The sequence below is a fragment of the Chiloscyllium plagiosum genome, chromosome 43 (genome assembly GCF_004010195.1).
Source record: "Chiloscyllium plagiosum isolate BGI_BamShark_2017 chromosome 43, ASM401019v2, whole genome shotgun sequence".
NCBI lineage: Eukaryota > Metazoa > Chordata > Chondrichthyes > Orectolobiformes > Hemiscylliidae > Chiloscyllium > Chiloscyllium plagiosum.
In genome coordinates this window covers 4,580,090-4,601,033 of record NC_057752.1, presented here as the reverse complement: position 1 = coordinate 4,601,033, position 20,944 = coordinate 4,580,090, and the positions used below count along the sequence as shown (strand labels likewise).

The window sequence follows — 20,944 nt, the reverse complement described above, 5'->3', positions numbered from 1 at the left end:
CACGCAAGTGGCAATTTTCTTCCCCCACTCCCCTGCTGATGTTGTTGTAACTGGTTGGCCCTGTTCTTGTCCCCTCCTGAAGTCCACACATGAGCACTGTCCAGTGGGTAGTAAACCGTTATGGGAATCCTGTCCACTGCCACCAAGTCCAATGATCAGATTGCTGCCCTTTGGCCTGGATGATATCAGATCAGCCCAGTCTGAACTGGAAATGCTGAAATTGTGTTTTTCTCTTTCATTAGGGAGATGGACACTAGCGGTGAGTCCCCTAAAGATGAATGGGAGCCTCTTCACCCGATCTCCATTAAACCTCGCTGTTGAAAACACTTGGAAAAATGGTGGAATTTGTATGTTCGCGAGAGATAAATGTTGGTGTGTCAACAATCACTTATTCGCTGGAACAGAATATCTGAAGAGCAAAGCCAAGATTTGGATGTGATTTTATAACAGGGCGACCTGTGCCCGTTGATTGGTTCAATGTTGAATATGTATCAGTCATCTGGGGGGGATACACAAAGGGGTTTCTGATGGATGTGATTTCTGGGATGATACCTTTACTGGATACATACGTTGGAAAGTTGTATTCTTGTGGAGAAGACCACACACAGCTGAGAATCTCCCAACATGTTCGATTTCTGAATTGCATCAGCAGGAGACACCTTTCATCATGTAGACCTCGGATGGCTACAGCGTCAGAGGGAGATGACCCAAACAGCAAGCTTCTACATTTAGGTAGGAATAGATTTCTTTTATAATACAAGAGGCTGACCAGTGTGTACAAGTGTGAACGTATGAGGGCTCTTAACTAGGTGTCCCTGATGTGTATTTCAAACAGCTGTCACCCTGGGCCTCAAACCCTGAATGCTGATAATCTGGTTAACCCTTGAGCTCCAGGAGATTTCTATTTAGTTGTCGACCAGAAATACAACTGGACTCCCAACATAATCACAGTGTCTGCAAGAGCAGGTCAGAGACTAGGGATCCTGCATTGAGGAACTCACCTCCTGACTCCCCAAAACCTGTCCACCATTTACAAGGCGCTTCACTGTCACAGGGTCAAAATCCTGGAATTTCCACACTGCACCCCAACCCCCAACAGGACACTGTGGGTCAACCCACAGTAGGTGGACTGCACAGTTCAGGAAGGCAGCTCACCCCCCCCCCACCTTCTCAAGGGGGCAACTATGGACAGGGCAATAAACGCTGGGCCCAGCCAGTGACACCCATGTCCCATAAGTGAATAAGAATAAAGAGTCTCCAACCCGGGTGATGATCATTACTTCTTCCTTCTAGGGAATACATCACGTTCATTAATTTGAAACTAATTACAAACTATGTAACAGGGGAGTGGATAGGTGAGTGCCTGATCTTTACATGATCAGTGGAAACACAAGACAATTGTCAGGTTCAAGGAATACACAGCCACTCAGAGAGAATAAAGGTCTGATTTGGAGAATTCTCCTATACGTAAACATGGGAGGATTTTGAGTTTTCGGTCTGATTTGGATGGGTGTAAGAGTTAAGGACAGGAAGAGCCACTTTCAAAGGGCCTGTAACATCCCTGAACCTGATACAGTCACTGCAGGAAATCCATTGGACATGCCACTTGAGCTTCCGGGTTCATGGACTGAATTGTTAACTGTGTTTTTCAGAACGTGTCTTTTCAATGTCTGCTCAGGAACTGTGCCTGATTGCTCTCCAGTGACCCCTGGTGGAAAGCTTATGCATCTATGAATATAATGCTGCTCAATTTGCATAATTTACAGTTTCACATCCTTTAGGCTTATTGTCATTCACACTTAAATGATGGCAATTAGTGTGAGGTAGTGAGAGAGGGGATGCCAGAATCTGTGGAGTTGTATTGTGGCTAAACTTAGGTGTCAAAAACTTCAATTACAATTTAAGCTCCAATCCCAATATTAGCTTGTGCAGTAACTGAGGAAACTTTACTAAAACTGTAAATAATACCCGTTAACGCTGGGCTGTGACTTTAGGGATGGATTATAACTCTCGCTTTTTGGTTTAGCTTATAAAATGGGTCAACATTCAGTCTCTGGTCTCTCCAAAACCTCATAGTTCTTCTGCTTCCACTTGGACAGCAGGATTACTTCACGTTCAAACTAGATGTGCACTTTGGTCACTGAAAGTGGCTGCTCATAAGCAACTGAACTCTTTCTGAGCCGCAGCATGATCTATTACATTATTACATGCTGATTGGCCTAGGGTAGGTGAGCCTTGTTGTAAAGCAGCATAAGATCAATCTCTAATGGGCTTTTACGGTTGAGGGATATTGACTGATGGCACCTCTCGTTATATCCTTACTACTTCCTTAAAGTGGCAATTATCCATAAGCCTATCTTCTTGATTAAAGTTTGCTCCTGTTATTGAATTACTTTTTCCTAAGATAAGACAATAGTTTGGATTGTTCTTTCCCTGTTGTTTTTGAGGAAGCCTATGCAGTCAGGACCCAATAACTGATATTCAGGTCTCAGTTGTCATGAAATCAAACACTTGTTCATTACTGATCATTTGCTGCTCTTGGAGCTATTTGGTAATTTACTTTTCTCTGTGTGGTTTTTGAATGTCTGGAAAGAGTCTTATTACCCCTTTTTTGAAGACAAAAGATATAGTGTAAAGGTTGCTTACAACTTTAAAGCTATAAAAATCTAATACAGCAACTTTTTACACAGATTATGTAAAAAAGACTGAAGTAATGAAATATTGTTCCAGCCTTGAGTGACTGTCTGTGTGGAGTTTGCACATTCTCCCCGTGTCCACATGGGTTTCCTCCGGGTGCTCCAGTTTCCTCCCACAGTCCAAAGATGTACAGGTTAAGTGAATTGGCCATGCTAAATTGCCCATAGTGTTCAGGGATGTGCAGATTAGGTGCATTAGTCTGGGGTAAATGTAGGGTAATAGGGTAGGGGAATGGGTCTAGGTGTGTTGCTCTTCGGAGGGTCAATGTGGACTTGTTGGGCCAAATGGCCTGTTTCCACACTGTAAGGATTCGATGGTGCTATGTAGTCTGGAGGGTTATACCATTACAAACTTTACAAAGTTCACTGTAATACAAAAGCCCTGGCTTTTGCCCGAAACATCGGTGTTTCCTGCGCCTTGGATGCTGCCTGACCTGCTGTGCTGTTCCAGCACCACTCTCATCTCGACTGCATAAGAGTGCTAGTGATTGCTTTCCAATCATGCTCTGTGAGAGAAAGTTGTCTACAGTTGTCCAACAATAGACAGAAGAGCCAGTTTCAGTTACCAAACTTGTATAGCACTGTGTCATATCACTTCATTTTGTCAATCAATCTGATGCACCCATCTGAATTCTAGAGTCCTCTCCACGCAGTGTGCCCTTTGCCTGACAGCCTGAGCACCAATGAAACAAATCCATCAAAGCCACGTTAGAGCAATTGTAAAGGAAAAATTGGCTCTCACAAGAGCAGAGTACTCAGGTCTATTTGCCAAGTTTGCATTGAATTCGGGGTAAATTGCAAGGTGGGGTCCTTGAGGCAAAGTTCAAAACTCAGGAGCATATTGCAGTCAGTGTTGAAGTGGGGAGTCCATCGTGTCAAAGAGGAATTGATCAGGACTTTATTGAAAGTAATTTGTTATTCCATAAATTCAGTGATAGATGACATGAGCTAGCTATTTCAAGTATTTTAAACTGAAAAGCTTCCCAGGAAATTAATTGCAAATTCTATTACATTCAAAAAGAGTCCATATCCTAAAAATGAGAAAGAAACAATTTCATTTCCCCTGCTGATGTTGTTGTAACTGGTTGGCCCTGTTCTTGTCCCCTCCTGAAGTCCACACATGAGCACTGTCCAGTGGGTAGTAAACCGTTATGGGAATCCTGTCCACTGCCACCAAGTCCAATGAACAGATTGCTGCCCCTTGGCCTGGCTGATATCAGATCAACCCAGTCTGAACTGGAAATGCTGAAATTGTGTTTTTTTCTTTTTGTCAGGAAGTGGACACGAGCAGTGGGACATGAACTGCTCAAACAGCCTCGTCAGTTCCCCCGAAGAGGAAAGGGAACCTCTTCACCTAATCTCCATTAAACCTCGATTCTGCAATCACTTGGAAACTGATGGATGTCGTTCTTCACGGGAGATAAATACTGGTGTGTCAGCAATCATTTATTTGCTGGAACAGGATATCCGAAGAGCAAAGCCAAGATTGGGATGTGGTTTTGTAACAGGGCGACCTGTGCCTATTGATTGGTTCAATGTTGAATATGTATCAGTCATCTGGGGGGATACACAAAGGGGTTTCTGATGGATGTGATTTCTGGGATGATACCTTTACTGGATACATACGTTGGAAAGTTGTATTCTTGTGGAGAAGACCACAACACAGCTGAGAATCTCCCAACACGTTCGATCTCCGAAAGCATCAGCAGGAGACACCTTTCATCATGTAGACCTCGGGTGGATACAGTGCTGGTACTGCAGAGCAAGGAGGTTCAATCAACACACTTCAAGATCACAAAGGATTCTGTTTCTCCTTGATATGTAAAGGCACCTTCTGGTCATAAAGCAGTAAGGTAGTAAGTGGTAAGAAGTGGGATTTTGTGAGAGTCAGGATGCGGTGTTTGAGACAGTCCTGACACTGAGCATCAAATCCAACACAGTTTGGAAATTAAATTAGTTCACCCTCTGGTAACATTGCTCTCCCTTTATTCTTGCTCGTTGATGTGCAATGATATAAAATTATTCTTAATGGGTCACACTACCATCTAATCAGCTGATGGTGTTTTTAATATATCATTATTCCGTGTGGTTCAGGGACTATATTTAGATTCACCAGGATGACATTGTGCCTCACATAACCAGTTGGTCTCGACAAAACAGTGACATTTTTCTCTGCCCTGCTCCCCTGCTGATGTTGTTGTAACTAAGACACGGACCTTCTCAGGCAGCTGGCCCTGTTCTTGTCCCCTCCTGAAGTCCACACATGAGCACTGTCCAGTGGGTAGTAAACCGTTATGGGAATCCTGTCCACTGCCACCAAGTCCAATGATCAGATTGCTGCCCCTTGGCCTGGCTGATATCAGATCAACCCAGTCTGAACTGGAAATGCTGAAATTGTGTTTTTTCTCTTTCTGTAGGGAAATGGATACCAGCAGTGGGACATGAACTGCTCAAACAGCATCATCAGTTCCCCCAAAGAGGAAAGGGAACCTCTTCACCCGATCTCCGTTAAATCTCGATTCTGCAATCATTTGAAAAATGGTGAGGATTACTTCTGACAAAAAGTCACAGACCTGAAATATAAACTCTGTTTCTATCTCTCCACAGATGCTGCCTGGCCTGTGAAATGCTTCTAGCAAGTTCTCTCTTCATGAAACATCTTTTCTTTGTTCATGGGAAATAAATACTGGTGTGTCAACAATCATTTGTTTGCTGGAACAGGATATCCGAAGAGCAAAGCCAAGATTGGGATGTGGTTTTGTAACAGGGTGATCTGTACCCATTGATTGGTTCAATGTTGAATATGTATCAGTCATCTGGGGGGATACACAAAGGGGTTTCTGATGGATGTGATTTCTGGGATGATACCTTTACTGGATACATACGTTGGAAAGTTGTATTCTTGTGGAGAAGACCATGCACAGCTGAGAATCTCCCAACACGTTCAATCTCCGAATTGTAACAAGCATCAGCAGGAGACACCTTTCATCATGTAGACCTCGGATGGATACAGTGTCAGAGGGAGATGACCCAAACAGCAAGCTTCTACATTGAGGTAGGAATAGATTTCTTTTTAAAACAAGAGGCTGACCAGTGTGTACAAGTGTGATTGTATGAGGGCTCTTAACGAGGTGTTCCTGATGTGTATTTCAGACAGCTATCACCCTGGGCCTCAAACCCAGCTCAGCCTACGTGGCTGAGACTCAGCCAGCTCACTCTCCGGTGACATCAGTTTCCTTTCATACTTTCGCACATTTTACACCCAGTGATATAAAGACATTCTTGATCAACAGTACTGCTGTCTGATTGTGAACTTTTTTATCGATGTACCTGAATTTTGCGTGGCAGTGAGTGTTTCCTTTATCATACAACCCATGTCATCCTTGCGGTTTATGGCCAAAGATCAGTCAGTGGAATGAGAGGTCGGAAGGGATTTTGCCACACAACCTTTAATTTCATTGATCTATAACTGTATATTAAAAAGGACGTCTGAGAGACTGACATTATCATTTGTTGGGAGACAGGTCAATTTGGCCAGCTTTTCCTTGAGTATGTTTCAGTGCAGACTTTTCACTATATGTATGAGGGGGCCAGGCACTATAAACACCGCACTTGTGGGTGTCCACCTACCGAGAGACATGATCCACCTCATGATGAATAAGAGTGGTTCAAAATTGCTAATACTTAACATGAGTGACTGCAGACAGGAAGATGTGATTGATTATCCACAACCACTTGTTATCTGCAACGAGAGAAAGTTGAGCGATCCACATCCATCGCCTTGTGCATTGTCTCAATTCTCCAACACAGCCTCCTGCTAAAGCAAAGTACTGTGGACACTGGAAATTTGAAACAAAGACAGAAAATACTGAAGTAACTCGGCAGGTCTGGCAGCATCCGTGCAGAAAGAGTCTATGTAGAAATCAGCCTGGGAAAAGTTAGAGATGCAATAAGGCTTAAACAAGCACAGATGCAGGTGTGGTGTAGAGGGCAGGAGTAAGTTACTGGGAAGGTCTGTGAAAAGGTAGAAAGCAGGAGAGATTAAATGACAAAAAGGATGATGGTGCAAGGCAAACGTGGATGGTCATGGAAATGTCCTTAATTTCTTAAATGCTACAACACTTTAAAAAGTGCTTCATTAACTGGAAAGCACTTTGGGACAGCTGAAGGTTTTAGAAATGCAAGTTCATTCTTTCTGGTAACATGAGGCAACTGCTCTCCATTTCATTAATGCTGTGAGTTGTTCTCCTGTCCAGTTGTATCACATGTGTGAGCCCTGGCTAGCTTGTTTCTGAGTAAGAGATCATGGACTCAAGACCAGATCCTGCACATATTCTGTTTCTTTCTTCTGCGCAGTACTGAGAGACTATTGCATTGTCAGAACTGCCACTTTCAAATGCGATGTTAAACAAAACTCTGCAATGTAAAAGAGCCCATGGTACTATTTGTAGAAGGGAGCTTTCCTGGAATCCTGGCTTGCGTTCCCCCCTTGACTACTACCATCAAAGCAGTATCTAAATTGGTTTTGTGGGATCATGCTGTGTACAGGTTTAGTAATTATCACAGAGCTGGAAAGATTGAAATTGTGTTTTTTTCTCTTTCTGTAGGGAGATGGATACCAGCAGTGGGACATGAACTGCTCAAACAGCCTCATCAGTTCCCCCAAAGTGGAAAGGGAACCTCTTCACCTGATCTCCATTAAACCTCGATTCTGCAATCACTTGGAAAACTGGTGAGGATTACTTCTGACAGAACGTCACAGACCTGAAATATAAACTCTGTTTTTCTCTCTCTCCGCAGATGCTGCCTGGCCTGTGGAATGATTCCAGTACATTCTCTCTTCATGAAACGTCATTTCTTTGTCATGAATGTGTCGACGGTCAGTTACTTGCTGGAACAGGATATCCGAAGAGCAAAGCCAAGATTGGGATGTGGTTTTGTAACAGGGCGACCTGTGCCTGTTGATTGGTTCAATGTTGAATATGTATCAGTCATCTGGGGGGATACACAAAGGGGTTTCTGATGGATGTGATTTCTGGGATGATACCTTTACTGGATACATACGTTGGAAAGTTGTATTCTTGTGGAGAAGACCACAACACAGCTGAGAATCTCCCAACACGTTCGATCTCTGAATTGTAACAAGCATCAGCAGGAGACACCTTTCATCATGTAGACCTCGGGTGGATACAGTGCTGGTACCGTAGAGCAAGGAGGTTCAATCAACACACTTCAAGATCACAAAGGATTCTGTTTCTCCTTGATATGTAAAAGCACCTTTGGTCATAAAGCAGAAAGGTGGTAAGTGGTAAGAAGTGGGATTTTGTGAAGGCTTCAGAATCTCCCTGTTGACGGGCTGACACTGACTGGGTCTCCCACTCAGCCCAATGTAGAGTCTGGGGGTTTGGCTCGGTCACCCTTGGGTTACAGCATAGCCTTATACAGGTCGTGGTTTGTGAGTTCTGCATCTGCCGAATCTCACTGCGATTTTCAGTGTCATCATGCATGTGCTCCATAAGGTTACTGTTAATTCAATGGCCCTGAGGTTTGGATGTATAAAACATATGGGTGGAGCAAATATAAATATCCCACCTAGAGATTCACATAGAGAGAGAAATAAAGAAAACGCTACCTCATTCACTGAGAGGGTAACAGAAAGATGAAATAAAACACTTCCCTATTCACCCAGTGCAATGAACACAGTACAGGAAGACACATATTTACAGGCAGTTAGAGCAAAAGAGGATACTCGATGATCAAAGAGGTACGATACATCATAAAGAACATCATCTCTGGGCAGGCTGCTGATGTGCCCTCATGCCTTCCAGCAAATAGGCCACAATTATTAACTTCAAACCTGATGGCACCAACAAGTGAATGGCAGACAGGTCAATGCCTGTGCGTAACCAAAGCATAACATAACAACAAGAGGGAAAGAGAGGGAAAACCTGGAGTAGCAGAGATTTAATATTTCATTCCAAATGGTTGAATGACTCAAATTCTGACTGGTCAGATTTCACAGCAGCAAATGTTAAAGTTTCACACTGACTGTCTTAGCCAAAAATGTGCCTTTGAATGAGGAGTAGATTTCTAATTTGCAAAGGTGTCATTTTTCTTACAGGACACAGAGTGGTGTATGGTGCAGAATGACCACACGGGCTGTACATGGAGCACTGGAGGTATACAATCATACAAGACACTGGAGCGGAGCATTGCCTAAGCACTGCTGGGCCTGAATGATCGAAGGCAATGGTATTGAGTACGCAGCCCACTCATTGTCCATCTCTGACTCACCAGCTCGCACTGTGAACCTCCCTTGCTTGCCTCCTTCCCCTCACCAACCCTCTCTCAAGCTCTCTCTTTGGCTTCAGGAAAGGAAGGGATAAGTGAGACGGAGATCAGAGGGCAGCAGTGAGCACGAGAGCGAGGCAGTGAGTGAGAGGGTCTGAGCAGAGATGGATGTGACTGAACCTTGTGCAGGCTAAGAAGTCTTGGCTCTGGGCTAGACAGGTGGCAAGGACCCTATATTGCCTCTATTTGAAAAGGCTCACCACACTTTATGCTCTTCAGGCACCCAACAGGCCAGCCCCACCAGTAACAGAATGAGACTTATGACTGAGTCACTGTGTGAGAGTCAGCGTGCAGGACTCAGTCACAAGCATAAGAGATTCAGCGAGCAGGAGAAGAGCGCTGAGTGAAAGTGAGCCAGACAGAGGCATCAAGAGGGGGCAAGTGTTAAGTTGTTGGAGCTGGGTGGTGTTAAGTTGTTGGAGCTGCCCCCATCCAGGCAAGTGGGGAATATTCCATCACACTCCTGACTTGTGCCTTGTGAATGGTGGACAGGCTTTGTGGAGTCAGGAGGGAAGTTACTCACCACAGTATTCCCAACCTCTGACCCTGCTCTTGCAGCTACAGTTATTGATTAATGGTGATGCACATTAAGGGGTGAGATATGGTGAACAGGGAGGGGCTGGCAAATAGGGAATGGGCGGGATGAGGGGAATGCTGTGACTAGAGAGAGTGCATTGAGCAGGGAACAGGAGAGATGGTGAGCGAGGAGAGGATGTGAGATGCTGGGTGGGTAGAGAGGGGATGGTGAGTGTGGAGGCCTCAGGGGGTGGAAAGCAAGTGGGATGTGTTAGTAAGTGGGTAACACTTAGTTAGTTATGAAATAGATTGGGAATTATAATTGGTGTACTGTGGACAGTTTCTAATGTTTCCATCTTTTATGTTTTTTTTGTACCTACCAGATTTTGAAGAAATCACAATGCATCATTAAGCTTCTTCTTAATTGGACTGCAAGTAGAATTTAAATGTTCCAGTATCCTAATTGTGCCTTACTATTTTTCCAGTAAATATGATTGATCTCAGGTGATCAAAGAAATCCATGTGATAGTCAATGATACGGAAATGGTAAATTCAAAGAAGCATAAATTGAATTGAAAGTGTAGGTCAAGCAGGTTTAAACTAGGAAAACTGAGGTCAGGAACCTTCACTTCACAGAGAGCAATCAACAGTTGGACTGCTTTCCCAAATTTAGGTAGATGCAAAGAACCTAGAAATCATTAAAGAAACAATTATATGCTGTGATGAAGGACTCTTGATTCCTCCTCGCTGCAAGGACTCTTAACCTTCCTCATATTATCTGATGAGTTCAAATTGCATCTTTGAGGCCTGCGATCCACATTGTGTCCTCTGAATGAGTGGTTCAGGAAGTTCATGTGCATCACCAGAAAGAGTGGCTACAAGAGCAGGGTCAGAGGTTGGGAATCCTGCAGTGAATAACTCACCAAAGCCTGTCCACATCTACAAGGCACAACTCAGGAGTGTGATGGAATACTCCCCACTTGCCTGAATGGGAGCAGCTCCAACAACACTCGAGAAGCTCGACACCACTCAGGACAAAGCAGCCTTGCTTGACCGACAACATTGACTCTCCTCACCACCGATGCACAATGGCAGCAGTGCAAACTGTCTACAAGATGCACTGCAATAACTCACCAAGGCACATTAGACAGCATCTTCCAAACCCACAATCACTTCCATCTTGAAGGACAAGGGCAGCAGATACATGGGAACACCGTCCCTTGCATGTTTCCCTCCGAGCCCCTCACCATCCTGACTTGGAAATATATCGCCATTCCTTCAGTGTCGCTGGGTCAAAATCCTGGAATTCTCACCCTAAGGGCATTGTGGGTCCATCTACATCACTGGACTGCAGCGGTTCAAGAAGGCAGCTCAACACCATCTCCTCAAGGGGCAACTTGTGATGCTAACATGTCATGAATGAGTAACAATGAAAATCAAATTTTAATATCAAATATCAATATTACTTCCCCCAGAGTTGTTACTACTCCAACATTCTCCCAGAATCTCCAGGAATAAATTTTCAGTCCCTGGTCACTGCTTTGAACAATGTGGGAGGTAAAATCAAAGGTACCTAGCAATAATTGCATTGCTTGTGTTTCCTTTGGATCTTCTGCTCATTCACCATAAGGAAGTATCGGGGCTTGGAGTTCATGTGATTTAAACTTCAGGAATACAGTCAACCTGAGTTATAAACCTATCCTTTTAATTCTGTCATTCCTGACATCTAGGTATTAATTATGAAAGTAGTTAATGAACTGTTGCATTTGCCACAAACCCAACGACCTTGAGTTTGAGCTCTACCTGCCTTGATTCTATTCTTCTCTCCCCCCCCACACCACACACACACACACACACACACATCTTGCCTCAGATAATCCTTAAACCCAACCTCATTCTATTTCAGGTTCACCGACAAGACATGAAAATAATACTCGCAGGCACTTCCTCATGTAAAAATCATCTTTATAATTCACACAGAAACATTACAGAAAAGAATCTCCACATTGAATAAATGGAACAATTGTTTATCAAAAGGATTCAAACAAAATAAGTGAATTAATTCAGGGAAATAGTGTGTAATGTTAGCTCATAATCAACATCAATATTGACGCAATATAAAAATGGAACCACATACTGCAAGAAGTCACTGATGATATTTAACATCTGTTATGAACACAAACATGTACGTTTCCTGATGGCATAGTGCAATACTGATTAACGTAGAGAAGGAGAACCCATGGTTTCAATCCCCAATCTGTGTCAAGTTTAACTTGATTTCACCTGGGACAGTCATAGGATCACATAAGACTGGTGTTTATGTTCCACTCGAGCCATTCCCAACTTATCCCATCTAAATCCATCATTATAAAACTCTCTACCCCTTCTTCCTCATATGCTTGTCCAGGTTCCACTTAAATGCATTTATACAATTCCGTTTAACCACTCCCTGTGGGAGTGAGTTCCACTTTCAACACAGGAGCACACTGATCACCTTAAGTGCCGCTGCACCAGGCAGGGGAAGATAAAAAAAAACAACTAGGAATGCCCATTCCTCACAGTCCTCAGTATTCTCGGTGTGAGTGTGTGTCGCTCAAGTGATGATGGGACTGGGTTCAGATGGGAAGTTCCTACAGTTCTTGTGTACGGTCAGAAAGGATGGCTTCTAGGGCCAGGCATCAGAGAACATCTAGCACCCACAGAACAGTCCTCCAACAAGACTGGCAGTCCAAAGAATTGAAGGAACCTGAAGAGAGTGAAAACTCAGTCAAGTGCCAAGTGCCTGCACTGCAAACACATTCACCTAAAGAAGCTTCCCCCAGATGTTTCAGGCTGTTAAAATGCAATTTGAAAGGAGACATTTCAAGAAACAGATTCAAATACTTTAAAATTCTCTCCCTTCTTCCTGCTGAAAGTTGGCAGATTCAAAGCCTAAAAAATGTTTGACCCTCTCTGATCTGGCTGGTTAAACTGAAAACCCAAGACCTTCAAGAGCTGCAATGGCAACTGGTCAGGACTGACAATGGAACCCAACTGTCACAAGACACTGAAGTCCACAGGGGAACTGCAGACTGCTCTGTGCTAAGCACTGACACTTAACTGTCACTGGCAAACTTCTGGTAATGCTGAAATGCTTCCCCAAAGCAAATACTACATGATACAGTACTTTTCACCAGCACAGAAAGTCCTTGCATTTTACGCTTCTCTTTCAATAACTATCAAGATTAACCTAAGGAATTATTGAATATTCCAACACTGAAGCATTGTGTAGTCTGTTTCTCCCCACATCAGTCTTCTAAGTTGAATGCACTCTCCTGCTCATTCTTTATGCCCATTCACATATGTCCTTCAAGCTGAACTGCGTAAAGATGTTTTTCTGTCTTTTCATTTCACTTACCTTCATTGCAAATAAGAGCTGCATTTTTAAAAAAATGACCTAAGAGGTACATGCAGTCTATGTGGATGGAGTCACGCAGGAGTGTATAGAACATCGACAGGGTATAGGTCAGGCTGTAATACTGTCAATTAGAATCGAGAGTTTATTACTCATCATGCAAATACGTTTTGTCTTTTCACCATAGAGATGTGCACCTTCTGCCTTTATCCACCTTCGACCTCGTACATTTCTGTTTTGAATTGTATACAGATAAACAATGCCATCAGTCTATCTCCAACAGATTCCCATCCAGAGTTCATTTCATTACAGAACAATGTGACTGTCCTTCATCAACTGAGAGCTGTTGTCCCGGGTGCGAAGACCATTTGAATAGATAGAGGTACTGGAGATATTTACATTCATCTAAGAATGAAGGGAAAGACCTGGCCCTTCCAGTGGTATTTGAATCTTGAATTGATTCATGCAGATCTGGAATTTGAAAAGGTGGGAAAGCAGGAAATAACAGGTACTCATCGCAAACAATGATTTTAAATCTCTGATCAGTATTAGGAGGAACACAGGCAGAGAAAACCAGAGGACAAAATCAAGGAAGTGGTTGTGTTTTATATTTAACATTTGGCCATTTACTCTGCTGGATTATACTTGTTAGAGGCAGGTTTAGAGGAACAGTATTAAAGGGAGATAGTTCACTGCTTAAAGGTCAATTGTGCTTGCCACTGAACAATGACATGTTTTAAACTACTAGACAAGGGCATGAAATAATTTGGGCTTGAGAAACAAGTGGTTGAATAGGTTACATGTTAAATGGCTGCTTAGAAAGAAATTCAATGTGAATTGTGGCTGCATAAAATGCCAGACTGGTGGCCCAAAGATGACAACCTGTTGAGAGTGGATGATAAGCACATTGGAAAATATGTCGTCTGCAACAGGCAGAATCCAAGGTCACAAGTGAGCTGCATACTTGTCCTGATTATTCTTTTGGACACGGGGCACGTAACTTTCTCTGCTGGGTCACAAAGATACACACTTCCTTAACTGGTGATGTGCCACTCCCATGCCAAGCACCCTTTCATTAGCAGAGTGTGAGGTGCCTGTTCAACTCCTTTCAGTCAGATTGCTGAAAACATACTCAGGCAGGTAACAAATGAACAGACTCAAAGATTTCTTCATACTTGCAGGAACTGTGATTCCTAGAGAGAGAGAGAGAGACACACCCACAGACCATGGTGTGTGGAGACTTATGGCTAGAGTGTCAACATGTGATCTACTTGTCACCAGCTGGGAGCTAAATAAACTGGTTGTTCACTAATAACCTTGACCAGTACTTGCTGTGCGATGGTGACTAGCTCATGCTGTGACTACAGGGGTTGTGGCTGTGAGTGGGACAGTAGAACCACAGTCGTAATCCAGATCCACAACGGTGTGAATGTTTGTGTTCAGACTGCTCATGGATGTCGCTGTCTGCCGATCTCGGATACTCTGAATGTAGCTCTAAAGAAACATGGAGAAAAATTAATTACTCTAAAAAAGTATAGGGCAGCAAAAGGCTGTTCCACGCATCATGTCCCTGCTGGTTCTTTGAAGAAGCTAGCCAATTCATCCCATTCCCTTTGTCTTTATTTCCAATTTTTCCCCGTTAGGTATTTATCAAATTCTGTATTTAAGACAATGATTGCATCATACAATGCATTCCAGATCCCAGCAACTCACTGTCTGATATTTGTTTTTCCCTCATATGTTCTTCCTTCAGTGGAAATTGCAGCAGTCACCATGTTACTGAAGGAATCTGAAGAATTTCCACCAGTGTTTCTGAGGTTTTCATGTCTGACACCCACTTCCATCAGAAAGCGAAACCTGGAGCCAACATCCTGAACCACACTGTCCCATGCCCAAGCCCCTACACATTCCTGAAAATACCATACAACCATCGGAACAGAAGTAGGCCATTCAGCCCATCGAGTCAGCTCTGCCATTCAATGTGATCACAGCTGATTTGATCATCCTCAACTCCACTTTCCTGCCTTTTCCCCATACACCCTCGATTCCCTTCCTGATTAAAAATCTGTCTGTCTCAGCCTTGAATACACTCAATGACCCAGCCTTGACAGCTCTCTGCAATAAAGAATGCCACAGATTCACTACTGTCTGAGAGAAGGAATGCCTCCTCATCTCTCTCTTAAATGTGGGAGCCCTTATTCTGAGATGATGCCCTCTGGTCTCAGATTCTCCCCCAACGGGAAACAAGCTTTCCGCATCTAGCCTTAGTCTGCTAAGAATCTTGTATGTTTCATTAAGGTCACCTCTCATTCTTCTAAACTCCAATGAGGACAGGCCCAATCTACTCACCCTCTCCTCATTAGACAGTCCCTCCATACCTGGGATCAGCCGAATGAACCTTCTCTGGATTGCCTCCCATGTCAGTCTATCTTTCCTTAGATAAGGGACACAAACCTGTTCACAGTATTTCAGCTGTGATCTGATTGGTGTCTTGTATAGTTTTAGCAAAACCTCCCTGTTTTTTTACTACATTCCCTTTGAAATAAAGGTCAACATTCTATTTACCTTCCCTATTACCCACTGAACTCGGATACCAGCTTTTAGTGATTCATGGTTGAGAACTCCCAACTTCCTCCACTCCATAGTATCCTGCAGTCTTCCTCCAGTTAAGTAATGTTCCTGCTCCTCCAAGCAGGCTGCACAATTAAGTAGGAATACCAATAGAACATCAGTTGGGAACAGAATGGTAGAACTCTTATTCCACTGGCACTTCACTGAGATTATGCCAAGCAGAAAATCCCAGCCTCACTGCCTTGGCTCACACCTGAAGGACGGCACATGGATAGTTGACGTTCATGGAATCACACCTTGCAAGGATTCACCACTGTCAGGGAGAGGAACAACACTAGCTGGATGTGGAGTGGATGTCCTGGTCCTATATTGCATCGCACTGTCAGATTCCTTTTCCATAATTCGCTCACGTGAACACACCAACATCTACCTTTAATCATAGCACTGGGGATATTTTTGGATTCACTATCTGACTTTAAAAAAGGGGTTCGTAGCAAAGTTGGCTAAATAGAGAGTGTATGGTTTGGAATAATGCAAACAGCATGGGATCGATTCCTGTTCTAGCCAAGGTAGATTTAGGCCTGCCCCTGAGAATGGAAGGCAATGGCAAACCAACACTGACACATACTGCCAAGAAATCAACTTAGGATGAAGCATCAGTAGGTCATGAGCCCAGGAAAGCTTCAGGCAGAGCATGCATGGACTGGAATGGAATGTGACTCAATTCCTGTGTTCAAATTGGTTTGATTTATTTGGATGGAGAAGTTGAGGTAAATCACATAGATACCTTTGAATGGAAGATAAGGCCATGAGGGAAAAGGGTTATGCTGATGGGTTCAATGAGGAAGGGTGAGAAGAAGGTCATGTGGACCATAAATTGATCTTTTGGGCCGAATGGCCTGTTTAGGAGCCATGTATCCTGTGTAATTCTACATAACAACATAGCATTTTTATTCTTCTGCTCCCTGTTAAGCTAAGATCAGAGGTTTTCTGTTCTCCCTTATCATTCTAATATCCCAAGGACAAGAGTTTGACTTTGAATACTTTACCGGTGAAAGGATGTCTCCGGTGTACCGTTTGACTGGGTATGGCTTCCTGCGATATGTGCCCTCCGCCTGAGACGCCCTTTGTCGTTTCTTTGCTTCTTGCTGTCGTATTCTCATCAACTGCACTCGTTTTTGTCGTTTACTGATAATGACTACAGGAAGAAGAAAGCATTAGTGGCAATAGAATTTATTTTAATAGCTCTAATTCCCTCTCCTTGTCTTGACCTACCCTCTACAAGATGGCTCCATCTTTACTCAAGAATAGGACAATTGAGCCAAGTCATACTTCTGTCATTCTCATTTGCTTTTCTCAGTGGAGTCAACAGTAAATCAGCATGGCCAGAAGAAGATTGGACCCAACAATGTGCTTTGGCAAGAACCTGGTCATCAAACAACGAGTAGAACAATTGAACCCAGAGCAACACCAGTCAGCTCTCTCTACCTGGTCCCAAAAGGTTTTCCCAGTCAAAATACTCATGATCAGCATCAATGTAACATGAACTGGAGAGGACAATTTAATGAGTCCTTTGAATCCCATAATATATCTACGCTGAAGCACTGATTGTGAGAATCAGTTGCTAAAATCATCATCCAGTGTGTTCCATATCACACAAACTAGCAACGTACCATGCTTGATCCCAGGTCTGGCTTGAATTAAGTAGAGGAGCGCTGGGAACAATAGAATTGGTCTCAGACCACCCTACCCTGATCACAGGAAGGGACATGTGGTGGTGGGGAGGGGTGAGTGGGATAATCATTAAGGTTTCTAACCCAATCACTGCCCAGTGACCTTTGCCATAAAGTGTATGCGTGCATGCACTAAATGACAGCAAGCTCAGGCTGTGTTAGACAATAATTATCCATCGACACTCACTGTCACATCACTCCAACAGTATCCTCATGGCAGTCTATTTGGTTAGAGGGTAGAGAAGTAGAAAATCCTTTCCTACCAGTTTTGAGCTGGCCTTACCTTCAGTGTGTGAATAGCCTTCAGCTGTCAGCTTCCATTGGACCAGAATGCCCAGTATACTCAGCACTGGCCAGATGGCAAGGATCACCCAACTGTACCAACAAATGGGCAATGAAGGAGCAATCTTGAGCCTCTCATAGACATATATTGCCAACGAAAACAGCTCGATGAAGTAGTCCACAGTCAGTGTAATGATGGCGCCACCAAAAACTGCAGTGGAGATAATGGTGAAGAGCTTTTGCCACTGTAAAGTTAAGACAGCAAACAGCATGCCGACACCAATGAGAAGGCCCACTGGCACCCAGATGGTATGCGGGTGGTAGAACTGCTCCATCACAATGAGGGTGACAGTTGCTACTAGCAGGCCAAGGACGAGGCCAATCATGAAGAGCCCAACACTACGGACAAGCATGGTGACCAGTCCGCACAGGATTCCGATGCCAAGACCAATACCAGCACTGGCCTCCACACTCAGCTGAATGTCCAGAACCCGCTCCTTGTAACACAGTAGGAAAATGATGATGGAGCCAAACATCAGCCCACAGAGGAACATGACAGCCTTGAAACAGCGATAACCTGCAACAAAGTTTGAAAAGGTAACATTAATCACTTTTACCACACTAAAGCAATGACAGTCAGGCAACCTGATGTTAAATTACAGGTTCATGCCACTCTTAGTAATGAACAGACAACAGGAATCCCTATCCCTAAACAACATTATGAAGCAGAGAAATTGCTGCTAAAACCAATTCTGAGCTCCACACAATGATGGAGATTTTGTTAATTATTTAATCACTACCCTGAGGCACGTTAAATCATGGAGTCATACAGCATGGAAACAGATCCTATGGTCCAACTAGTCCATGTCGACCATGTTCCCAAACCAAACTGGTCACACTTGCCTGCATTTGACCCATACCTTTCCAATTCATGTCCTTATCCAAATGTCTTTTAAATGATGTAACTGTACTCACATCCACCACTTCCTCTGGAAGTGCATTCCACACACGAACCATACGGCGTAAAAAAAAAGGTTGCCCCTCGTGTCCTTTTTAAATCTTTCTCCTCACACCTTAAAAATATGCCCCCTACTTTTGAAATCCCCCACTTCCTCTGGAAGTGCATTCCACACACGAACCATACGGCGTAAAAAAAAAAGGTTGCCCCTCGTGTCCTTTTTAAATCTTTCTCCTCACACCTTAAAAATATGCCCTCTACTTTTGAAATCCCCCACCCTCGAGTAAAGACCCTAGCTATTCATCTTATCTATACCTCTCATGATTTTATAAACCCTTATAAGGTCACCCTCAACCTCCTATGTTCCACGAGAAACGCCTCAGCCGATCCAGCCTATTTTAATAACTCAAAACCTCCGTTCGAGGCAACATCCTGGTAAATCTTTTCTGAACCCTCTCCAGGTTAATAATATCCTTCCTATAACAGGGCGACCAGAACTGGACACAGTATTCCAGAAGAAGCCTCACCAATGTCCTGTACAACCTCAACAACACGTCCCAACTCCTTCACTCAAAATGAGCAATGAAGGCGTCCGTGCTAAACACCTTCTTGACCACGCCGTCTACCTGTGACTCAAGCTTCAAAGAATTATATACCTGAATCCCTAGGTCTCTTTGTTCTGCAACACTACCCAGGGGCCTAACTTTAATGATATAAGTCCTGCCCTTTTTTTGTTTTACCATAATGCAATACCTCGCATTTATCCAAATTAAACTCCACCTGCCACTTCTCAGCCCAGTGATCCAATTGATCAAGATCTCTTTGTAACCTTAAATAACCTTCACTGTCCACCATACCGCCAATCTTGGTGTCATCCACAAAATTACTTACCATGCCTCCTAAATTCTCATCCAAATCATTTATATAAGTGACAAACAAACGTTGATAAACAGGTCTTTTAAAGATGTCACTTTGCCCAACAGAAGCTCTGAGGATAGTCACCGAACTGAACCATTATTCTATTTCTTTCCCCACAGACGATGACTGACCTGCTGAAGTGTTCCAATGGTTTTTTTGTTTTCTTTCAGATTGACCAACTGTGGTTCAGTTTGGGGCAACAACTCATCGCTGGCCTGCAAGGTTTCTTTGATAGTTTGGAATCTTTCGAGATTTAAGACAAATTGATCTGTAACAACTTGCACTTACATAAGACCTCGAACACACAGACTAACTGGATGCACTTTACAGTTAAGTGTACAGAAATCAGATAGGAAAGGAAAATTGGGAGAGACGATCAGAAACTTGTCAGAGTGATAAGAATTTCTTGCCTTTCCCCCATAATCCTTGATTTCTTTCCTGATTAAAAATCTGTCTGTCTCAGCCTTGAATATACTGAATGAGCCAGCTTCGACAGCCCTCTGTGGGAAAGCATTCCACAGATTCACTCCCCTCAGAAAACATCCTTTCTCACCTCTGTCTTAAATGGGTGACCCCTTATTCTGAGGTGATGCCCTTTGGTCAGAGGCACTCCCACACATGGGGAAACAACCTCTCCACATCTCCCCTGTCGAGTCCCCTAATATGATGGGGGAATGCTCAAGAGGCCAGAATTAAGTGACCATAGATATCTCAAAGGTTTGTAGGAGATGACAGAGGTAAGGAGTCTTTGGCTAAGATGGGAGAGATAAGAATGGAACCAGGAGAGAGCAGATCCCACCAACAGCTGGACAACAATGGAGAGTTGTTGGAGGAGGATGGTATAGTCACCATGACAACAGTTGCAGATAGATCAAGGAGGGAAAGTTTACCTTTGTCCCAAGCACACACAATGTGGACCAACAAAGGAGAGATCAGGACACATTCTTGATGGTATGAAGTTAAATACAGTGGCTGTCCAAAGAGTCTTGGGGGTCAGATGCGTAACTCTTTGAAATGCCACAAACAAGTACAGAAAATAATCCAGAAAGCTAATGGAATGCTGGCCTTTATATCAAGAGGTCTGGAGTACATTATGCAGCAGATATACAAAACCCTGGTTAGAGCCCACTTAGACTACTGAGAGCAGATCCAGGCACCACACCTTAGGAAGGCTTTATTGGCCTCGGAGGGAGTACAACATAGGTTTACAAGAATGATACCTGGATTTCAAAGGTTATGTAATGAGGACAGATAATACAAATTAGGGCTGTTTTCTCTCGAGTTTAGAAGGTTAAGGGGTGATCTGATCGAAGTCTTTAAGATATTGACAGGGTAAATTAAGATAAACTATTTCCACTGGTTGGGTTTCTAGAACCATGGGGTATAGTCTGAGAATTAGGGCCAGACAGTTCAGGAGAGATATTAAGAAGTACTTCTATACACATGGTGGTAGATATTTGGAAAGCTCTTCCACAAATGGCAGTGAACCTGGATCATTTGTTAATTTTAAATCTGAGTTAGATAA

At 43.4% G+C, this 20,944-nt stretch overlaps 1 protein-coding gene and 1 long non-coding RNA gene across 3 annotated transcripts in view; one reads left to right on the top strand and one right to left on the bottom strand.

Moving 5' to 3' along the window:
- Positions 1-248: 248 nt before the first annotated feature.
- Positions 249-10,757, top strand: LOC122543304. 2 transcript variants are annotated; one of them, XR_006309992.1, is made up of 5 exons: positions 249-732; positions 3,971-5,751; positions 7,304-7,997; positions 8,818-8,955; positions 9,947-10,757. It is a non-coding gene; the product is annotated as an uncharacterized LOC122543304 (long non-coding RNA). The 2 variants fall into 2 exon arrangements; XR_006309991.1 differs by lacking the exon at positions 9,947-10,757 and having other exon boundaries at positions 8,818-9,940.
- A 3,547-nt stretch (positions 10,758-14,304) lies between these two features.
- Positions 14,305-20,944, bottom strand: part of LOC122543259 (transmembrane protein 198-like) — an 87,923-nt gene continuing 81,283 nt past the window's right edge. The window contains exons 3-5 of the mRNA XM_043681731.1: positions 17,545-18,120; positions 16,578-16,726; positions 14,305-14,451 (exon numbers count right to left, since the gene is read on the bottom strand). Of these exons, the coding sequence (XP_043537666.1) occupies positions 14,308-14,451; positions 16,578-16,726; positions 17,545-18,120 (869 nt within the window). The 3' untranslated portion in view covers positions 14,305-14,307. The remainder of the gene's footprint in view (positions 14,452-16,577; positions 16,727-17,544; positions 18,121-20,944) is intronic.